General features: G+C 34.7%; 1 protein-coding gene across 12 annotated transcripts in view; it reads left to right on the forward strand.

Moving 5' to 3' along the window:
• Positions 1-19,650, forward strand: part of VPS13B (vacuolar protein sorting 13 homolog B) — an 805,186-nt gene that overhangs the window by 222,486 nt on the left and 563,050 nt on the right. For all 12 annotated transcript variants that reach the window (XM_070383035.1, XM_070383034.1, XM_070383036.1 and 9 more), the window contains exons 18-19: positions 4,963-5,097; positions 5,884-6,057. In XM_070383035.1, the coding sequence (XP_070239136.1) occupies positions 4,963-5,097; positions 5,884-6,057 (309 nt within the window). The remainder of the gene's footprint in view (positions 1-4,962; positions 5,098-5,883; positions 6,058-19,650) is intronic.

A 19,650-nucleotide genomic window follows, 5' to 3' on the forward strand; every position in this document is an offset into this window, starting at 1 on the left:
AATACCAGGAACTATAAAAATTCTAGAGGAAAACACAGGCAAAACACTCTCTGACATAAATAACAGCAGGATCTTCTATGACCTACCTCCCAGAGTAATGGAAATAAAAGCAAAAATAAACAAATGGGACCTAATTCAACTTAAAAGCTTTTGCACAATGAAGGAAACTATAAGCAAGGTGAAATGACAGCCTTCAGAATGGGCGAAAATAGCAAACGAAGCAACTGACAAAGAATCTCAAAAATATACAAGCAGCTCATGCATCTCAATACCAGAAAAATAAACGACCTAATCAAAAAATGGGCCAAAAAACTAAACAGACATTTCTTCTAAGAAGACATACAGTTGGCTGACAAAGACATGAAAAGATGGTCAACATCACTCATTGTCAGAGAAATGCAAATCAAAAGTACAATGAGGTACCATCTCACGCTGGTCATAATGGCTGCTATCAAAAAGTCTACAATAAATGCTAGATAGGGTGTGGTGGTAAGGAACCCTCTTACACTGTTGGTGGGAATGCAAACTAGTACAGCCCTATGGAGAACAGTGTGGAGATTTTTTAAAAAACTGGAAATAGTACTGCCATATGACCCAGCAATCCCACTGCTGGGCACACACACTGAGGAAACCAGAATTGAAAGAGACGTGTACCCGTGTTCATCGCAGCACTGTTTACAATAGCTAGGACACGGAAACAACCTAAATGCCCATCGGCAGATGAATCGGTAAGAATGCTGTGGTATATATACACAATGGAATATTGCTCAGCTATTAAAAAGAACTCATTTGAATCAGTTCTAATGAGGTGGATGAAACTGGAACCTATTACACATAGTGAAGTAAGTCAGAAAGAAAAACACCAATACAACATATTAACGCATGTATAGAGAATTTAGAAAGATGGTAACGATAACTCTATATGCAAGACAGCAAAAAGAGACACAGAGATAAAGAACAGACTTTTGGACTCTGTAGAAGGTGAGGGTGGGATGATTTGAGAGAATAGCTTTGAAACAGGTATATTAGCATATGTGAAATAGATCACCAGTTCAGGTTTGATGCATGAGACAGAGCACTCAGGGCCGGTGCACTGGGATTACCTTGAGGGATGGGATGGGGAGGGAGGTGGGAGAGAGTTTCAGGATGGGGGGACACATGTATACCGTGGCTGATTCATGTCAATGTATGGCAGAAAGCACTACAATATTGTAAAGTAATTAGCCTGCAATTAAAATAATTAAATTAATTTAAAAAAGGGAAAGATGATGGGAAGAGAATCTGAATTAATGGTGTACCACAGGACTGAGATTGTGTGTTGAGTTAATATCATTCAGAAAAATACTAAAAGGACAAGAAATAACTGTATTATTTTATACTAAATTGTATTATGAAAATTCAGTATTTTTAGGTTATTCTATTGATAGTATATACCATGTGAAATTGTATTTCAATTGCAGTACCTTAAGGATTCCTTCTTCCCTTCCTCTAGTAGATTTTGATAGCAATATTTGAGTAAATGCATACGACACTGCTTTGTGAAGTCATTATGTCAAATATAAGATACTGTCACTGTCTGTAATTGTTCTGTTGACTCATATCAGATGACTATACAACTTTCCAAAATTTTGCACCTCTTCCCTTTAATTAAGTTCCGTATAAAATTCAGATTTCTCAGAGTTAAATACCTTGAACAATAACTGCAGTCTTTGGCCTCCACGTGAAACAATAATTAATAGTGGCTTGCCTTAAGCCACATAACTACTAAATACATAATACTACCTATATCTGAAGCCTTGATTTTTCAGTTTCAGAGTTTTTGGCCTTTTTGTTTCACCATTTCGTGTTCCTAACAGGACGATTTCCTTTCACAATTTTAGGAAGCAGCATTCATGTAGCTTGAAAACAATGTGAGGGGTGCCCTGAGTTGTTCATTGCCAAGACTCTTCCTTTATCTCTTCCTAGTGCGTGTGTTTGGGGTATTTTACAAATTTTGGTTTGATGGTAGAGTGGAAATAAGCCAAGTTTATTTTTAAATTATTTTTATGAATACTGTTTCTTGTTTAGAGCAATTTTAGGTTCACAGCAAAATTGAAGGGGAAGTCTAAAGTTTTCAATACAGCTTCTGCCTCCGTATCAGTTTACATAGCTTCCCCCAATATTGACATCCCTCACCAGGGTGGTATATTTGTCACAACTGATGAACCATGTTGAACATCGTATCACTTAAGGTTCAGAAATTATATTACTAAGGTTATTTTTTATTAGCAGCTTTTCTCCATTGTTGAAGTGTATCAAGAGATGACTATAATTATCTTTTAAAAAATCTGAGGTTGAGCAATTAAAAGAAAATTACTTTAGGAAAAAAATTTCTTACGGAGAAACTATACGGGATGTTTTAGTTTATAAAACATTTAAAAATATCTGAGAAATTTAATGATAATTAAAAAGCAAAATAAATTCTTGATAGTTATAATCTAAAATAAGATGCTTTATACATGTATGTCATTCTTATCAGAAGAGATTTCAAATTATTTTTTATTGAAATATAGTTGATTTACAGTGTTGTTTCAGTGTTTCAGGTATATAGCACAGTGATGCAGATAAATATATATTATTTTCTATTATTATAATATAGATTATTAGATTATTGTAATAATCTAATAATAGATTATTATAATATTGAGTATGATTCCCTGTGCTATACATTACAGCTCTTCTGATAATACTCTTCAGAATCTTATCAATATATACAGCACAGAATAGATACTAACAAAGACTTAGACCTTTCGTTTGAGATTCAAGGTAGAGCCCTAAACTTCGTGTAAACTTTGTAAAAGAAGCAGTTTATAAAGTAATTTTTAAAAAAGCCATGTTTGTCTATTTTTAGTTTTGCAGCCAACTGAACTATTTCAGTTCTCGCCCTTGAGAGAATCTTTCATTTGCTCTTGCCTCCTGATTATTATCTAGATTCTTCAATTTTTTTTTCCCAAAAAACTGGTGTAGAATAAGAGTCTGACTCTGGGTGTTTGAATTAGAATAAGGTATTATTCCATTTTGTATCCCTCTCATCACTTAACATAATGATTGGAACAGGGTAAATTATCACTGATTATAACTTGTGCATCCACAGTAGATGTTAAATACACTGAGGTAGCTCAGCTTCCTTTCTTATGAGGAGAGAAGTGATCCAAGCCTCCTCACTTTCTGACTTGAGCGTGGGCAAAATCCTTACTTCTCTAAACTTTGGTTTTCCTGAATATGAGATAGAATAGTAATAGCTACGTCTTTTTTTCTGTCTTTTGATATGAATAAAGATAGCAAATTAGATGTAGTGCATGGCACTTTAAGTGCTCAATGAATGTTAGGTGCTGTAATTAGCACTACTGCTACTACTGCTATTACTATTATTACTGTTACTGCTCTGTTTATGTCATATTGTAGGCATCGTTTAACTTTCTGAAATACAACTTCTTAGTTTGTTGGTTCATAGATTTTGAGAATTTGATAAAAGCTGATAAAATCATAGAAAAGATGTAAGTACATAGCATTTAGACTCCTGCTATGAGGATAATAGGTTCAAGTGGTGAATATTGGGAAATAGCAACCAAATTGTTACATGTTCTTGTAACAGTCAAATAGAAATGAGCAAATTTAGAGTTTCTTCTGAAGCAAAGATTAGTATATGAGAGATGTTTCTCAAGATGATGTCCTTTAACTAGTGCATAACCATGTAGTGTTTTAGTGAATTTGCAGGCTTCCTGGGCCACATTTCACAAAGACTCTATAGGCTTCTTGAACACATGGGAGTTTGAAATCAAAGATTTTGGTATAATGTTTAATATATCTGTCATAAAAGTTCATAGTTTTCTTAATTCTTCATACTTAGTTCTCCTTCATGAAGTTTCACATGTGAAGGATGATACATATTTGATTGGAATGTGGAATGGGGAAAAGAAAGCCTCTTTTCATGAGTATTGGTGAAATGAGTGATGAAGTTTTCTGTGTTAAGATCAAATTGTGTTAAACACCTCAGTTCTTCCTCTGCTGTAGGACTGTGCAGAGAGAAAATTACTGAACTCCTCTAATCCAGTGTATCCCAATTTGTAAAAATGAGAGAACAATGGCATTTTTATTACCACCCTGTTTTGAGGATAGAATAAAATGTGTGGATAACATACAGTCCTTTGGCATATGTTAATGGATTAGAGTTCTTCACATTATCATCATTTTTTGTTGTTTACAATAATGTTAGTGTAATGTTCTTAAGGTTTCTCTGCCTTTTGAATTCTTACCTAGGCTTCAGGGCCAAAATGAGTTTCTCCTCTTTGAATTACATATTCCCTACCAGTTATGTCTTGGTAATTGTTTGCTTCTATGCTTTATGTCCTTCAGCAAGTAGCATACAGTAGAAAAGATAATGCTCACTTTTTTTTATTAATTGATATAGAATCCCTTTAGTTTCTTTTAGCTACAGTTGGCATATCGATTTTGCTTATAAGCTATTGTATTTTAACTTAGGAGCTGTTTTGAGCTATCTTGTTTCTCTCTTTGCATCCTACCTGACCAAGGTATTTTGAGGAGTCTGTTTATACAGGTAGTTTCATGCTAAAATTAATGTCTCTGCATAAGTGAAAGTCAGTTTATAAGTTAAATTTGTTTCAAATTGAAAATCTTACTCTATATTCTAAAACCAAATGTGATTCTTTTTTTAGTATCCATATTTTTAAACAACTTATTTGTTTAAAATTTGCATAAGTATAGTTTTAAGAGTTCAACCTGTTTGTTTTAAAATTGCATCATTTTACCTCCTAAACACTAAACTGTGAAGCCTGACACAAATACTGTAAGAACATCTGAGGTAGATAATTAAAGTATAATTAAGTTTAAATGCCTCGGTGAAGGAGTATAAAAATTATTTAAATTCAATCGGCTAGTACATTTGCAGTTTTCTTTTATTAGGTGTGAAATCTAAGAATCCCCTGCCAACTCTTGAGGGCTCAATCCAGAATGTTGAATTGAAGTACTGCAGCACATCATTGGTCAAATGTGCCTCTGGGACCGTGGGATCAATAAAAATTTGTGCCAAAGCCCCAGGTATGTGCAGCTGGACCGTGTAAAACTTTATTGCCTGTATAGGAGAATTGGCCTTGCGTTTTACAAGGAGCGTTACTGAAACAAGAATTTACTCATTGTTCCTATGAATCAGAGGTTTTAAATTTTTTTATTTTACTTGAAAAAAATTGTTAATTGTGCCAGGATGATACTTCTTGACATTAATAAATTAATTTTTACTTAAGAAAAAAATATATTGCATGGTTTTAAGAATGGTTATGAGGGAAGAAAAATTAAAGAAAAGTTTATTCTTATACTTTTTGGGGTAGAATAGGAGGTATAGATGTATATGACACTTAAAAATTAAATTAAAATGTTGCTAGTATATGAAATTAAACAGAAACCGCAGCTGTTTTTCAACTTAAGGTTGTAATTGACTTTGCCTTCCTTCCAATACTTTATTTCATAGTATTTTCCTTAAACTATTTGTTATTTAATTTTTTCCAATGTGGATTAAATGTCTAGATAAGTTTAAAGAGGTACAGATTCCCTCGAATATTTACAATACAGTGTGTTCATGTTGTTTTATTTTATAAGCTTTTCTGAATGTGTTCTACCTTCATCAAGTAAATACTAAAACATTTTAAGAGTTAAAAGTGCATTTAATTTATCAGTCATACTTTTTAGAATATAACTAAATGTACAACTAAAATTACCAAGTGTAAATAGAAATTTTATATTGTTAGTATACTTTAAAATCAAGCATCCCCAGGCTACTCCTATATATTTTTTTTGATAACCTTCTTTTTCATACATCTGTCTGTTCAGGTGACAGTGGAAAAGAGAAGTTGATTCCATTGCTTCAGGGTCCTTCTGACACTAAAGACCTTCATAGCAGCAAGTGGCTCAATGAGAGCAGAAAGCCAGAATCCCTTTTAGCTCCAGATTTGATAGCCTTCACAGTCCAGGTTCCACAGTGTATGGACTACTGCCACAGTTCCGGTAAGTACACCATTATTCACTTGTTTTGAATTTTCTTTTCCAGCAAGACTTTTAAAAAAGGCACTTTCTTTCCTTCTCTCCTTTCCTTACCTTCCCTCCCCCCCACCCCTCATTTTCATCCATTCTTCCTCTTTTTTTCATTTGTGTCCATTGGGATACACCCTGCAGTTATCCTCTTTGAAAATTCAAATGAAGTATTTTGTATCATTTTTGATAAATGATGTATTTACAAACAATAATGATTTTATTCTATTTTATTAAGAGATAATTTCTTTGTATGTATAACAGTTAACTTCAGGTTCAGCCACTACTAAATCCAACTGAATTTTAAAATATATCATGTAATACATAGAAAGGAGTAAAAGAAATTTAAAACGTTGCAAAGAGAAAATATTTTTCTTGGGATAGTAGCACTTTGTGACCCATAGTTTGCCATGTTAAAATAGGGGTTTGAGCGTTCTGTGTATTTACAAGAGGGAAAAGATATTGATGGTGTAAAAAAAGGAAAAACACACAGAAGTAAGGCTCTTATTTCTTAGAATTAATTTTTTTTAGAAATTCTTTGCCTAGAATCTATTTCATTTTATTCACTACCGTAATAGCAGATCCACACCTCTCACGATGAGAGGAGATATTAGAAGGATCAGTGAAGCCTGGGGATAAAGAGGTTGGTAAGGAGAGCCTGACGTCAGCAGTGAGTTCAGTTAGTCACTATGTCGTTAGTAAAGCCAAGACAATGATGCTGGAGATAAAATAGCTAGATAGATATTCTTAAAGGATCAGTGGTCTGAATTTCTTCTTTAGAATTAATTGGCCAGTGAGGTGATTTCAGATAGCTGCGTTAAGAGTAGAACTCAATTAATAATATGTAACAAATACTGTAGCTTATAGAAAATGTATTAAACTTGAGTTCAAAGTAAGTTCACTTTGACTAAGTTCAAAGCAGAAACCATGAAAAGATTTGTAATTAGCTAGACAGAGATTGGGTGAACTCCGGGAGTTGGTGATGGACAGGGAGGCTTGGTGTGCTCTGATTCATGGGGTCGCGGAGAGTCGAACACGACTGAGTGACTGAACTGAACTGAAGACAGAGATTATATGGACTGAATGTTTGAAGCAGTGCACATATGCAGGGATGCAAAACCATTTGAAAGCAGAATTTGATATAGTAGCCTTTGTAGCTGAATGACATCCACACTAGAAACTGGAAATTAGTATTTGAAAGGTGAGTCTGAGAACCCCTGAATCAACATTCTTTTGAAGAGAACTCCTCACAAAGACATTTTCATCTTGATGAGGATGAGTGTGGAACCCTAAGGAAAAAAATGTAAGGATGAGGCCACTACCCATCCCTTACGGGTTGAAGACTTTACCAGTAGTTTAAGGTAGGGGGTGGTAAACATTTTACTAAACATTTTACTAACATTTTGGGCTTTGTGGGCCATATGGGCTCTGTTTCCATTCTGCTGTTTTAGCACACAAAAAAAGCCGTGAAAAAGTGAAAGTCCTGTCTGACTCTTTGCTCAGTCCTGTCTGACTCTTTGCAGCCCCAAGGACTGCAGAGCTAGGCTCCTTTGTCCGTGGGCTTTTCTAGACAAGAATACTAGAATACTGGAGTGGGTAGCCATTCCCTTCTCCAGGGGATCTTCTCAACCTGGAGACTAAACTTGGGTCTCCTGCACTGCAGGCAGATTCTTTTTACTGAGCCACCAGGGAAGACCAAAGATAGCCATAGGTAAATGAATGGTGTGACTGTGTTCCAGTAAAACTTCATTCACAAAACAGGAGGTGGGCAAGAATTAGCCTTTGTGGATCATCTACCCCTGCATTGGGAAAAATGATTAGTGGTTAAATCATGCTTTTTTTAAATGCCTATTTAATCATTATTCTTTGAATATGCTATTGGAGAATCTCCTTTTTATAATTGTCCAAATAGTAGTTTTTGGTAGGTTTTGTTTTCATATCATTAAATCATTAAAATGTTATTAGAATGACCAGACCATCTGGTTAGAATTTTGATACCTAAGAAGGAACTAAGGTTACTAGAATCTATTGCACATTTTTTTTAATAGTTTATAAAAATAAAAATAATTTATCTATTTGGGTATGTAGATCTTAGTTGAGGCATGCAGGAGCTTTGTTGCGTCACATGGGATCTTTCATTGTGGCTCATGGGCTTAGTGGCTCCATAGTATGTGAGATCTCTGGTTCCCCAACCAGGGATTGAAGCTGTGTCTCCTGCATTGCAAGGTAGATTCTTAACCACCACACCACCATGGAAGTCCCTACTGTATGTTCCTACATAGGATAGGGACTCTTCATTTTTTTGTTTTGCCATGTGTACCACTAGAATGAACCGAATCAAGCATATTTAGATAATACTCTGATCTTTCTAATAACAGTATTTGTATTATTTTTTGTAATCTAAATGCATATTCAGGATCTCAATATATATATTTGCATTTTGAACCTTTATATAAAAGTAAAGTACTGTAAAAATTATACATATGATATTTCTAAGATAAACTTTTTTATTTTTTCTTCTTTTAAGGAGATTCATCTAATGTTCAATATAAGTGTTACATTTAGTGATATGTTTATGGATTTGCATGTAAAATTTTAATATGATCATGCATTTGGTTCTTTGAAAATATTCCTTGGGTGTGTTTTAATCCTAAAATGTGTTTTTAGTTAAACTACATTCACATACGTTATTTAGGGTATTTTTAAATTTAAATTTTCCATCCATCTTGGGAACTGCCACCCACATTCATGGCTTAGGTATTTATGATATGGTAGTTATGATATGGTTATGAGAGAGCTCATAAGTATTATTTTTAAAAGCTATTTCTAAAATAATATTAATCTCACATTCCTGTAAAAAAGTTTAGAGGGTGTGTGTTTATCTGTGTGTGTATATATGACTGATGGTATAAACAAGTTGTAAATAAATTTTAAATGAAGAAATAATTTATTAACAATCCTTTACAAGTTTATTGAAATATAACCCTTTCAGCAAGTTCTTTCCTAGCCACTGTATATAAAAACTTTTTTCTCTCTTGTTTGCATATTTGTGCATACTCAGAGGTAAAGAATTCGCCTGCCAATGCAGGGGATGCGGGTTCGATTCCTGGTTCAGGGAGATCCCCTGGAGAAGGAAATGGCAACCTACTCCAGTATTTTTGCCTGAAAAATCCCATGGACAGAGGAACATGGCAGACTGTAGTCCATAGGGTTGCAAAAGAGTCTCACAGGACTTAGCGACTAAACACACATTCACACTAACACATTTTGTTTTCTTACTATTCTAAAGTTTTTCTTATCACACTCTGTCATAATATATATATTACTGATTTGTCTTGTTGAGCTTTTTTTTTTTCCTGCTATTAGAATTTAATGTTTTATTATGGCTGGAATTTTTTGTCTTTCTTGATCACAGATGTATTCCTAGTGTCTAGAACAATATCCCACAAATAGTAGGCTATCAACGAATATTTACTGAATGAATGAGCAAGTAAGTGATGATTGTATTTGCTTTTCTTTGGTTTTTGAGGCTGGAGCACCCATGAGTCATTACTGATGTTTGCTTCAGGAGGGGGAAAAGATTCTGGATAGAATTCTGAACTCTTCTAGATGAACAATTAAGGGAAGCACAAGTAATCCCTGCTGTCTTTTTTAGAGACAGACCGTCCAAAAGAGGTTGTTAATGTGCTTTTCGATTGATTTATATAATTTGAATGAGAGGTTTTGGAATGTGGCAGATGGTGTATTTTAGAGGAATTTGGTGATCATTCTGATTGGCTTCTGATTATCACGGTATCCTGTGTGGAAGACAACTGCTTTTGTGCATATGCTCCTAAATTGAAAGGGGTTATTGAAATTGGGGACCAGATAGTGTTGTGAATATTATTGAATATATTAGGAAGTGAGTTTTGAGAGAAGCTCACTCAGGATAAAGAGGCAGAGTTTTTCGACTGTGACTTCAGAATGTGAGAAAATGAACAACTTTTTAAATGGGATTAAATATAATTGACTAAAAGAAGTATTAACAGTATTAATAAAACTTATTATGGACACAGTATTTTGCAACTTATAAATCACTTGCATGTAAGTTTTTCAATTTGTTTACAAAATAAGACTGTTTTCAGCACAACAAATTTAGTTTGTCTAACAGAGGAGGAAATTGAGGCTCAGAAATCGTCCAAATGTTTAACAAGTCAGACTTTTATTCTGAATATGGGTTTTCTTACTTTATAATATTTTTCCACTGTCTGTTCCACCAAAGAGGCTTGAAATTGTCCAAATGTTTCTGAAGCAAAGAATCTGAATATGGGTCTTCTAAATGTAATATTTTTCCACTGTCTATTCCACAGGTTATTTATTATTGTGTCTTTTATTCTTAACATCCATATTGTAAACATTGTACCACCCAGCCTTATACATTCTTAACTTTGAGAATCTCCTTCTTTCAGTTCAGTTCAGTCGCTCAGTCGTGTCCCACTCTTTGCGACCCCATGAATCGCAGCACGCCAGGCCTCTCTGTCCATCACCAACTCCCGGAGTTCACCGAGACTCACGTCCATCGAGTCAGTGATGCCATCCAGCCATCTCATGCTCTGTTGTCCCCTTCTCCTCCTGCCCCCAATCCCTCCCAGCATCAGAGTCTTTTCCAATGAGTCAACTCTTCGCATGAGGTGGCCAAAGTACTGGAGTTTCAGCTTTAGCATCATTCCTTCCAAAGAAATCCCAGGGCTGATCTCCTTCAGAATGGACTGGTTGGATCTCCTTGCAGTCCAAGGGACTCTCAAGAGTCTTCTCCAACACCACAGTTAAAAAGAATCAATTCTTCAGCACTCAGCCTTCTTCACAGTCCAACTCTCACATCCATACGTGACCACAGGAAAAACCATAGCCTTGACTAGACGGACCTTTGTTGGCAAAGTAATGTCTCTGCTTTTGAATATGCTCTCTAGGTTGGTCATAACTTTCCTTCCAAGGAGCAAGTGTCTTTGAATTTCATGGCTGCAGTCACGATCTTCAGTGATTTTGGAGCCCCTAAAAATAAAGTCTGACACTGTTTCCACTGTTTCCCCATCCATTTCCCATGAAGTGATGGGACCAGATGCCATGATCTTCATTTTCTGAATGTTGAGCTTTAAGCCAACTTTTTCACTCTCCACTTTCACTTTGAGAATCTCCTTCTTTAGTTCATATTTATTGTTGTTTAGTCACAAGAAGTTGTGTCCAACTCCTTGTGACCCCATGGACTGTAGCCTGCCAGGCTCCTCTGTCCATGGGATTTTCCAGTTAAGAATACTGGAGTGGGTTGCCATTTATTTGTCTAGGGGATCTTCCCAGCCCAGGATTCATCCTCTGTCTCCTGCATTGGCAGTTGGATTCTCTATGGCTTAGTCACTTGGAAAGCCCTGACTTCATCTTAAATACTATCAAAAGAGCCACACTTCCATGATGTCACAGGAGTGCTTTGTCTTTGAAGTCTTAGCAGCTCCATTTTATCTTTTCCTTCTCCCCTCTTGATCACTTTCTCTATTTGACTGGCGCTGATTCCAGCGAAGGAGCTAAAAGCTCCTATGGGAGTCCAGTGCAGCCCACCTTCTGAATTCATTGCTACTATTCACAGGAATCAGTGGCACTTCTGTTACTTACATTTGTATAGATAAATAGAGAGACTAGATTCTTCTTCACTTCCTTCAGAAGTAGAAGTATGTGGTGACTATAAGTTGTGTATGTAAAATATTTTAAAATAGGTTCTCAACAGTTTGTCTTTTCTTTTTTTAAATATAAACTTTAGCTCTTCTTTATATGCTATATTTTGCCTATGATTTATAGCAGGTTCTGCTTGTTAAAAAGTTCTTTCTTAGTCTTTGTTAATCTGATCCTAATGTATAGATAAATTTTCAAGTGCCTGCTATTTAGGAATATAAAATGACTACAAAATACTATCAGTTTAGGATCAAAGGGAACTGACAGGACAGTCATTCCAATTTATGAGTCAGTGTTAGCAGCCTTTTTGCTATGTACCTCTTTTTCTCTGTGCTTCAGATCTCTTGGCCTTCTTTAAATTTCTCAGTGGTGATTATGATTTTGCCTATTTTTTTTTTTTTTTTTTCTGTCTGGGATTCTTAAAACGGTCCTTACCCTTTTAACTTATCCCTCTTCAAATTTCAGCTTAGTGTTGAGGTCTTAGCTCACCTACGATATCTTCAAGTAAGCCCGAAGGCTGCTTTTTCTCTTCTCGCCTTCCCAGTTTGATTAAGTATTTCTGTTACATTCATCTTCATAATTCACTGTATATTTCTTTCATAGCACTTAATGACAGTAGTATTTATGTAGCTGTGTGATTTGAATGCTGTCTGTCTTCACCATTTGACAGTTCTCCGAGGACAGAGTTAGTCACTGGCTGCTTATCATTTTATCTCCAGTACCTAAAATTTCTTGACATATAGGAAATTCTTAGAAAATCTTTTATTGAGTGAATGAATAAATGGATTATTATGACAGATGGTCAAGGGTATGAATATATTTGACAGATAAATAGTAGGTTCTTAATATAATACATGTTAACCATCTACCCTCTTCTCTCCCTGTTTCTTCCTCTTCTCCAGACACACACACACCCACCAACACACACACCCACACACACCTCCCACCCCCCATTGGAGAGAATACCTACCAGTATCTTTCTTTGGTAAACAGATATGATTAGTATTATGTCCTCAGTTTGTTGGACTGAAGTTTCCATTTATTAGTCTTATAAGTGACATGAAATAATGTGTGTGTGTGTGTAGTATGTGCACACACACATGTGTGTGTATATGTGCATGCACATGTGTGCTCAGTGGTGTCTGACTCTTGGCAACCCCATTGACTATAGCCTGCCTGACAGGCTCCTCTGTCCTTGGAATTTTCCAGGCAAGAATACTGGAGCAGGTTGCCATTTCCTTCTTTAGGGGATCTTCCCAACCCAGGTGTCAAACCTGTGTCTCTTGCATCTCTTGCATTGGCAGGCGGATTCTTTACCATTGAGCCACCTGGGAATCAACCCTATATATACCTGACAAAACTTATTATCTTCTGTTTCATTGGCATTTATGTATGATCATACCTTTTCCATTGAAACCTTCATCTCTCTTGGCCCTCAGAAGTTATAACACCTGATATCTTTTGCTTTTTTGTACATACTGTGAATGGCGACAATGACTGCTCTTTATTCTGGACTAGCTTTTAAAGGATATTTGTATAGTGAACAGTATTGGGAGATAGATCCAGTGTCCCTCTGGAGCCAATGGAGTGCCTGCTTACTGCCCATTATAAAAGATTTGGTTCCTCAACACAGGGTTCATTTCTCCTTTTTTTATTTGAAGTACTGTTGATTTACAGTGTTGAATTAGTTTCAGGTACAGGATTCATTTCTTATAATGCATTCCACTGCATGTGAAGTCATCTACCCGGATACATCTTTGTTGTTTCTCTGTGAAACTGGAGGGCAAAAGGAACTTATATAAATATATATGTTGATACTCATGCTGCTTGCTGGGCCATGAGTAATATAGTCCTTTGTCTGACTCAGGAGTCTCCTGTCTTCCACGTCATTCATTATAGTTCACAATTCTTGACACTAGTGCAATATAGTCTGTTGGTTCTCCTTACTGAACCATCTTCATTTCCTTCCTCAGATGCGTTTCTTTCCTTTGTATCTTGAGTATATGTTGTTTTTGATAGTGTGACCAGTCCTCTTCTGTTTATTTGATTTAACCAACTGTGTGTGTGGGTGGGTGGGTGTGTGTGTGTGTGTGTGTGTGTGTGTTTAGCAGCCAACCCTATGTGTTTATCTCTGTGTCCATTTATTTTCTCTTGAGAGCCAAACTCCAAATTTTAACCGCCTCTTGAACATTGCCCAGTGGATATTTTACTGTTGCCTAACATGTTTAAAGCAAAACTCAGTGTAGTTTCCCTCATCCCACCTGATACTACATCATTCACTTTCAGTTAATGGCACTGCTGCTGCTGCTAAGTTGCTTCAGTCGTGTCCGACTCTGTGCAACCCCATAGATGGCAGCCCACCAGGCTTCCCCATCCCTGGGATTCTCCAGGCAAGAACACTGAAGTGGATTGCCATTTTCTTCTCCAGTGCATGAAAGTGAAAAGTAAAAGTGAAGTCGCTCAGTCATGTCCAACTCTTAGCAACCCCGTGGACTGCAGCCTACTAGGCTCCTCCGTCCATGTGATTTTCCAGGCAAGAGTACCCTTGCCTGGAGTGGGGTGCCCTTGCCTTCTCCAGTTAATGGCACTACATACCTCTTAATGATGAAAATTTAAGCACTAGGTTAATTGCACCTTCTTTCTCCCCTGCATATGGTAGATGTTCCACAAAACTTTTTTTTTTTTAAACTGAGTAGTCCAGGATAAACAGAATAAATTTAGTCACTTCCATGTGATTTGCCTTCATACTTCCATGCCATGTTTGAAAAAGTCTCTTTTAAAATTTAATACAATCCTTCACATAGCACAAATTATGGTGTATTTTCCAGGTATTTATTAATGAACTTCTATTTAGTTACTACTTGTCTTGAACTTTTGTGCTGCTGGAAATTAGAGTTTTTCACACAAGCTACTGTTAAGACACTGTTTTGTATTTTGTAATGTTAATAAATTTATTAATTTCATTTATTCCTAGAAAATTTCATCTAATTGTTTTTGTTCACCATTAAGGAAGATGATAATCTTTTAAAATCAGGCTGTAGTTACTTTTGCAAATAAGATGAACATGCTGTATTTGCTTTTAACATATAAAACTCAAAAAAACTATTTCTTTTCTAGTACTAGAAAAACAGAATTAAATGATTTTGAGGATATATAAAAAATCATTTAAAACAACTGTACCTTAAAATGTCATTTAATTTATAAGATAGTTTAAGCTGAACTTTCTATTCCCTGGTTTTAATCAGTTTCAGAAATTATTTTATCTTTACTAGATTGGCCTGTATTAAAAGTTATTTTATATTCTACCCATAAAATATGTACTTTTGATTGTAGTTTTTGGGAAGGACAGTCACAATTCTGTTCTCTGGAAACTCATATTTAAATTGGGGAGATAGTTTTCTTTCCTGATTAAAATATACCAGCAAACACACACACTCTTCTTTCACCATTTTTAGTTGGTTGGTTAGGATATGGATTGTTAAGTAATCTTTAAAACGAAGACAGTATATTTTGGATTGTAAATTTTAATTTGGGAGAAATGTTTTTTGTTGTTGCTCAAAAAAATTCTTCTCATAATGTAGAATTAAGTAAATTGCCTTGAAGTTATATTTTTAGTATTTTTGACAGGATACATGAGTCAGAATGCTTATATATTGTAGCAATTAAAGACAATTCACATTTGTGGTTTGGGCATAAACGTGTAAAAATTATACCCATCTATCTTGTTACATTTCCTCTCTGCTCCCCGAGGACTTTACTATGTACTTTATCTGTGATTGCTGCCAGTTTTCTATCATGTTCCCACTGGGCTTCTGGTGCAAAAAATCTTATCCTCTTGATGACAGAGCTTGCCTGAATGATTTCATGCTCCTAGCATTTTTGTTCACGGGAATTAGGGGCAAAATGTAACTACAGCTGAACAGAGCGTCTATTTTTGTAATTTTGGAGTTTAGGCTCTGTTATTGGAACTAAATGAAGAGATGCAGGTGTTCTCCAGTCCAAGCCCTTTGGGAGTTTTGATGGTAGATGCTTGAAAAGAAAATGCATGTGTTTCCAGAGTCAAACAGCAGCTGTGAGACAAGGATTTATGTTTTTCTCAGAACTTTGGGATTTCAAAATGTTACATTTAATCACAAGCACAGAAAGGGGAGCAAATGTTAAAGATGTTACGCATAAAAGTAAGTTTACTGATTTCTTTACCATATGAACTATTTGTGGGAATATAGGAGCATGGTGATTTTTAATCAGAATATAAACAATTTTTAAAGGATTATGATAGTTACCAGGACATAGCCTTTTGAGAATGTTGCATTTGTAGCACAGAGAATTTTTTATCCTACTAAGGATTATGCATTTTTTTTTTCATTTAGACAGATACACAGATACACATACATATACAATGAAAGGTTTGATAAAATTTTTGCCAAATGCGTTTTCATTATAACTTTTGGGGCAGAAGTTTAAAAAAACATTTTATATTAACATAGCCCAAGGTTTTTAAGTATAAGAAAAAAAAATTCTATCTAGCATAGTAATTAAGGGAATTTTGCACATATATAAATCTTATGTTTATCTGTATTACAGCAGATATACATTTAAAACTTTGTTTTCTTTTTCAAATCATGAAGTTTGTCTTATGGTTGATTCATCTTTAGCTAAGGAAAACTCCCATATTTCTTTGCTACTCATATTTTACGTTTTATTTTTTTAAGTAAAATTATTCACTCATTCAACAAATTTTTTTGCAAGTTTTCTGCGTATAGAAATAAAATAGTGCATCAAAATCTCTACGGTAAAGAAATGTATGATATGTTGAGGAGATAGGCATATAAACACCAAGAGTAAATCAATGAATAAATGAATGAATGACTTACTAAAACAGCTTATATTTTGAGTGCAGCTTTACCCATTGTAAGCTATATTACTTTGAGCAAATTAAACTCCTGAGTATTGCTTTCTCATCTGTAAGATGAGTGTATTTTTATCTGATTGTTAGGATTGTTATGTACATTAAATTACACACTCTGTCTTCAAGTCCATTGTAATTGTAAAACATAATGCAAACTCTAAGTATTACCTTTATTCTGTCCAAAGTAGTAATCTTTGTTAATCATTATTTTTATTGAAGGCTCATGGTTTTTCTCTTGAATCCTTTTCTTTCCTATCATGTTCTCTGTATGTCAGCTGATCCCTGTTCACTTTAAATTTTCCTCCAAGTTAACTGTGTAAACCTGTGTTTCTGAAGCTATAAGCAGATCCTTTACCTAGTCCCAGGATTCTACCTTCTTCCAGATTGAAATGTCTGCTGGATGGCATAATAGTAGGAGTCAGAAACAGTTCAATAGCAACAGGAAATTACTTTGCTTGCTTCTTTGAAAGGTCCCATATTCTGGAAGAAAGGCAATGCAAGGAATCTCTTGAGCCTTGTGGGTGACCAGTTGTTTTCCTTATTTATAGCACAAATTCAAAAATTTGTATTTTTTTTACTGCTTGTGTAGTAAAAAGAAACTGGTATTCTGAGTAAGTGATAGCTTCATTTGTAAATTATTATATAAGAAGTATTTTACATTGTAATGAGCTTTAAGGAACTTCAACGTAAAATACATAATGTTTTGTGTATTTTCAGTGGATCAAAAAGCTAACATTATTACTTCAGTTTATTTTTATATTTTAGATAATGATGTCTTCAAAACGAGTTTTTATTTTTATGTGTTCTGTGTAGATTTTGAAGTTAGCTGTATAGTAGCTGTCATATTGGTCAAATGAGATGTAGAAGCCTTAGTGAACCACTAGGAGTTGATTTACAAAGCAGGAGTAAATTACCTATCACTTTTTGCTACTTGCTTCTTCCCCTAATTGTTGTATCCCTTCTAGAAGAAACTTGATTCCAGAGATAGCTTTTGCATCTGTTCTGTCAGCACAGTATTCACAGCAATCATCCTTACGCAATTAATTCATTTTGTAAATAAATGATGATAGTTGTCCATTAATGTGTTAAGAATTTAATCACTTATCTAAGATTGTTTTGTTTTAATTTCACCTTCTTCTAACTTCTATCCTCACTCCTCCTCTTCTTTCTTCTCTCTGTGTCTCCTCTCTTCCTAATTAATAACCTCCTTCTAAGCAGCACCATATCACAGGGCAAACAGGCATAATTCTTTATAGGATTCTTTCCGCATGAAACTGGTCAGGATCATAACAAGTACATATAAGTATTTGGTAAATACAGACTTGTCCTAAGGAAATGATTTTTGCCTTTTGATATAATCTTTTTGTCTTCAGGCCCACATCATTTTATTTCTAAATTGATCTGTGGGGGGAAAATTTAGTCTGGCTTCACCCTGTTAAAGAATGTTTTTAAAAAGTGAAATCTTGTCTCTCATATATATATAGATAGATAGATATAAAATGGACAAATGTTAAAGATTATTATCTCATATAGGTATAAAATGAATGAATTTTAAAGATTATTAACATCATGTCAATGAGAGAACCAGTCAGGTGTTACAACTAGATCAAAGAAGAGTTTATAAAAAGACATTTCTAGATCAGTACTACTGTAATAAATTTGGAAAGGACACAAAACAGGCTCCTTCTGCAGTGAGGGAGGGAGGTCATTTGTATTTCTACCTGACAGAATTTATTTGCATTTGTAGTGAATAATTCTTTTGCATTGCTATCGGTAATCTATCATTTAGAGATTTGCAAGAGAACTCAAAGGCAATGATAGGTACAGAGTCCCTCTAAAATCAGACTCAGATAAACTCTGAAGGTGTACTCCGAACAATGCAGAGCTCTTCATTGAAACACAATTTTTTCCCTATAAGCCTTATGGAATTCCAGATGGCTAGGCTATTTTTAGCTGAGACTGTTTAAGTATAGAGGCAGGTCAGAAGTAATTTTGTGAAGCAAATATTCAGTACATGGAAGAAAAAGTAAAGGAAAATAATACCACCGGCAGAGGGCAGTGATGAAGTTAACAGTTTCCTCTCATCAAAGGATACATTGATTGTTGAAGAATTCTGGGCTAATTCTGCAGACCTTAATTTGAATTTAACTTTTGAAATCTTGTCATATTAAGTTCCCTTCAACCAGGTGCTTTGTTAGTATCTGCAACTAAAAAAGGCCTTATGTTTGTTTATTTTGTTAATATATAAGATATTTTGACCTGGTTTTAAAGTAAATAACGTGTTCTAACTTATTAAAAGGCTTTCCTGGTCAAAGTATTGATACAACAAAAATTTGAATACCTTCTCTCTATCTCATACTGCTTTAAGTATTGAGAAAGATGATTTCACACACACACACACACACGGAGGAAAGAGGAGTTGTTGAACCTCACAGAAGTAACCTTTGCTTGATTATGACATTTTTATTTTACTGGACAATTGTATTTTTTCTTTAAGAATTAAATGTTTTATACAGTATTATCTAAATTATAAGAAGCCTTTCTTCAAATGTGAAAATTACATCTTATCTGATATTTTCCACTGAAGAGATGGGATTCTGAAATACTGTGAAAGTGTTTGTAAGAATATAGTAGACAGAGTTGTGCAGAACTCAGTTATAAATAAATAGCAATAAAGAAAATAAAAAATTCATCACAGGAAGATGGCATTTCATTTCATTTACATTTAAATGATTACATTTCATTTTTACTTAAATGAAAATGGGGTGGGACTATTAATTTGTGCAAACTCTCCAGAAATCAATTTAGCAAAAGTTATTAAGGACTTTAAAAATGATTATTAATCATAATTATACTTTAAAGACTATATCATTAAAGGAGTAATCCCAGATGCACTTAAAGACTTGTATTTAAAACATAAGCGTAATCATATCAGCTTACTTATAATAATCACAGATTTT

Source organism: Bos mutus, chromosome 14 (assembly GCF_027580195.1).
Source record: "Bos mutus isolate GX-2022 chromosome 14, NWIPB_WYAK_1.1, whole genome shotgun sequence".
Taxonomy (NCBI): Eukaryota; Metazoa; Chordata; class Mammalia; order Artiodactyla; family Bovidae; genus Bos; species Bos mutus.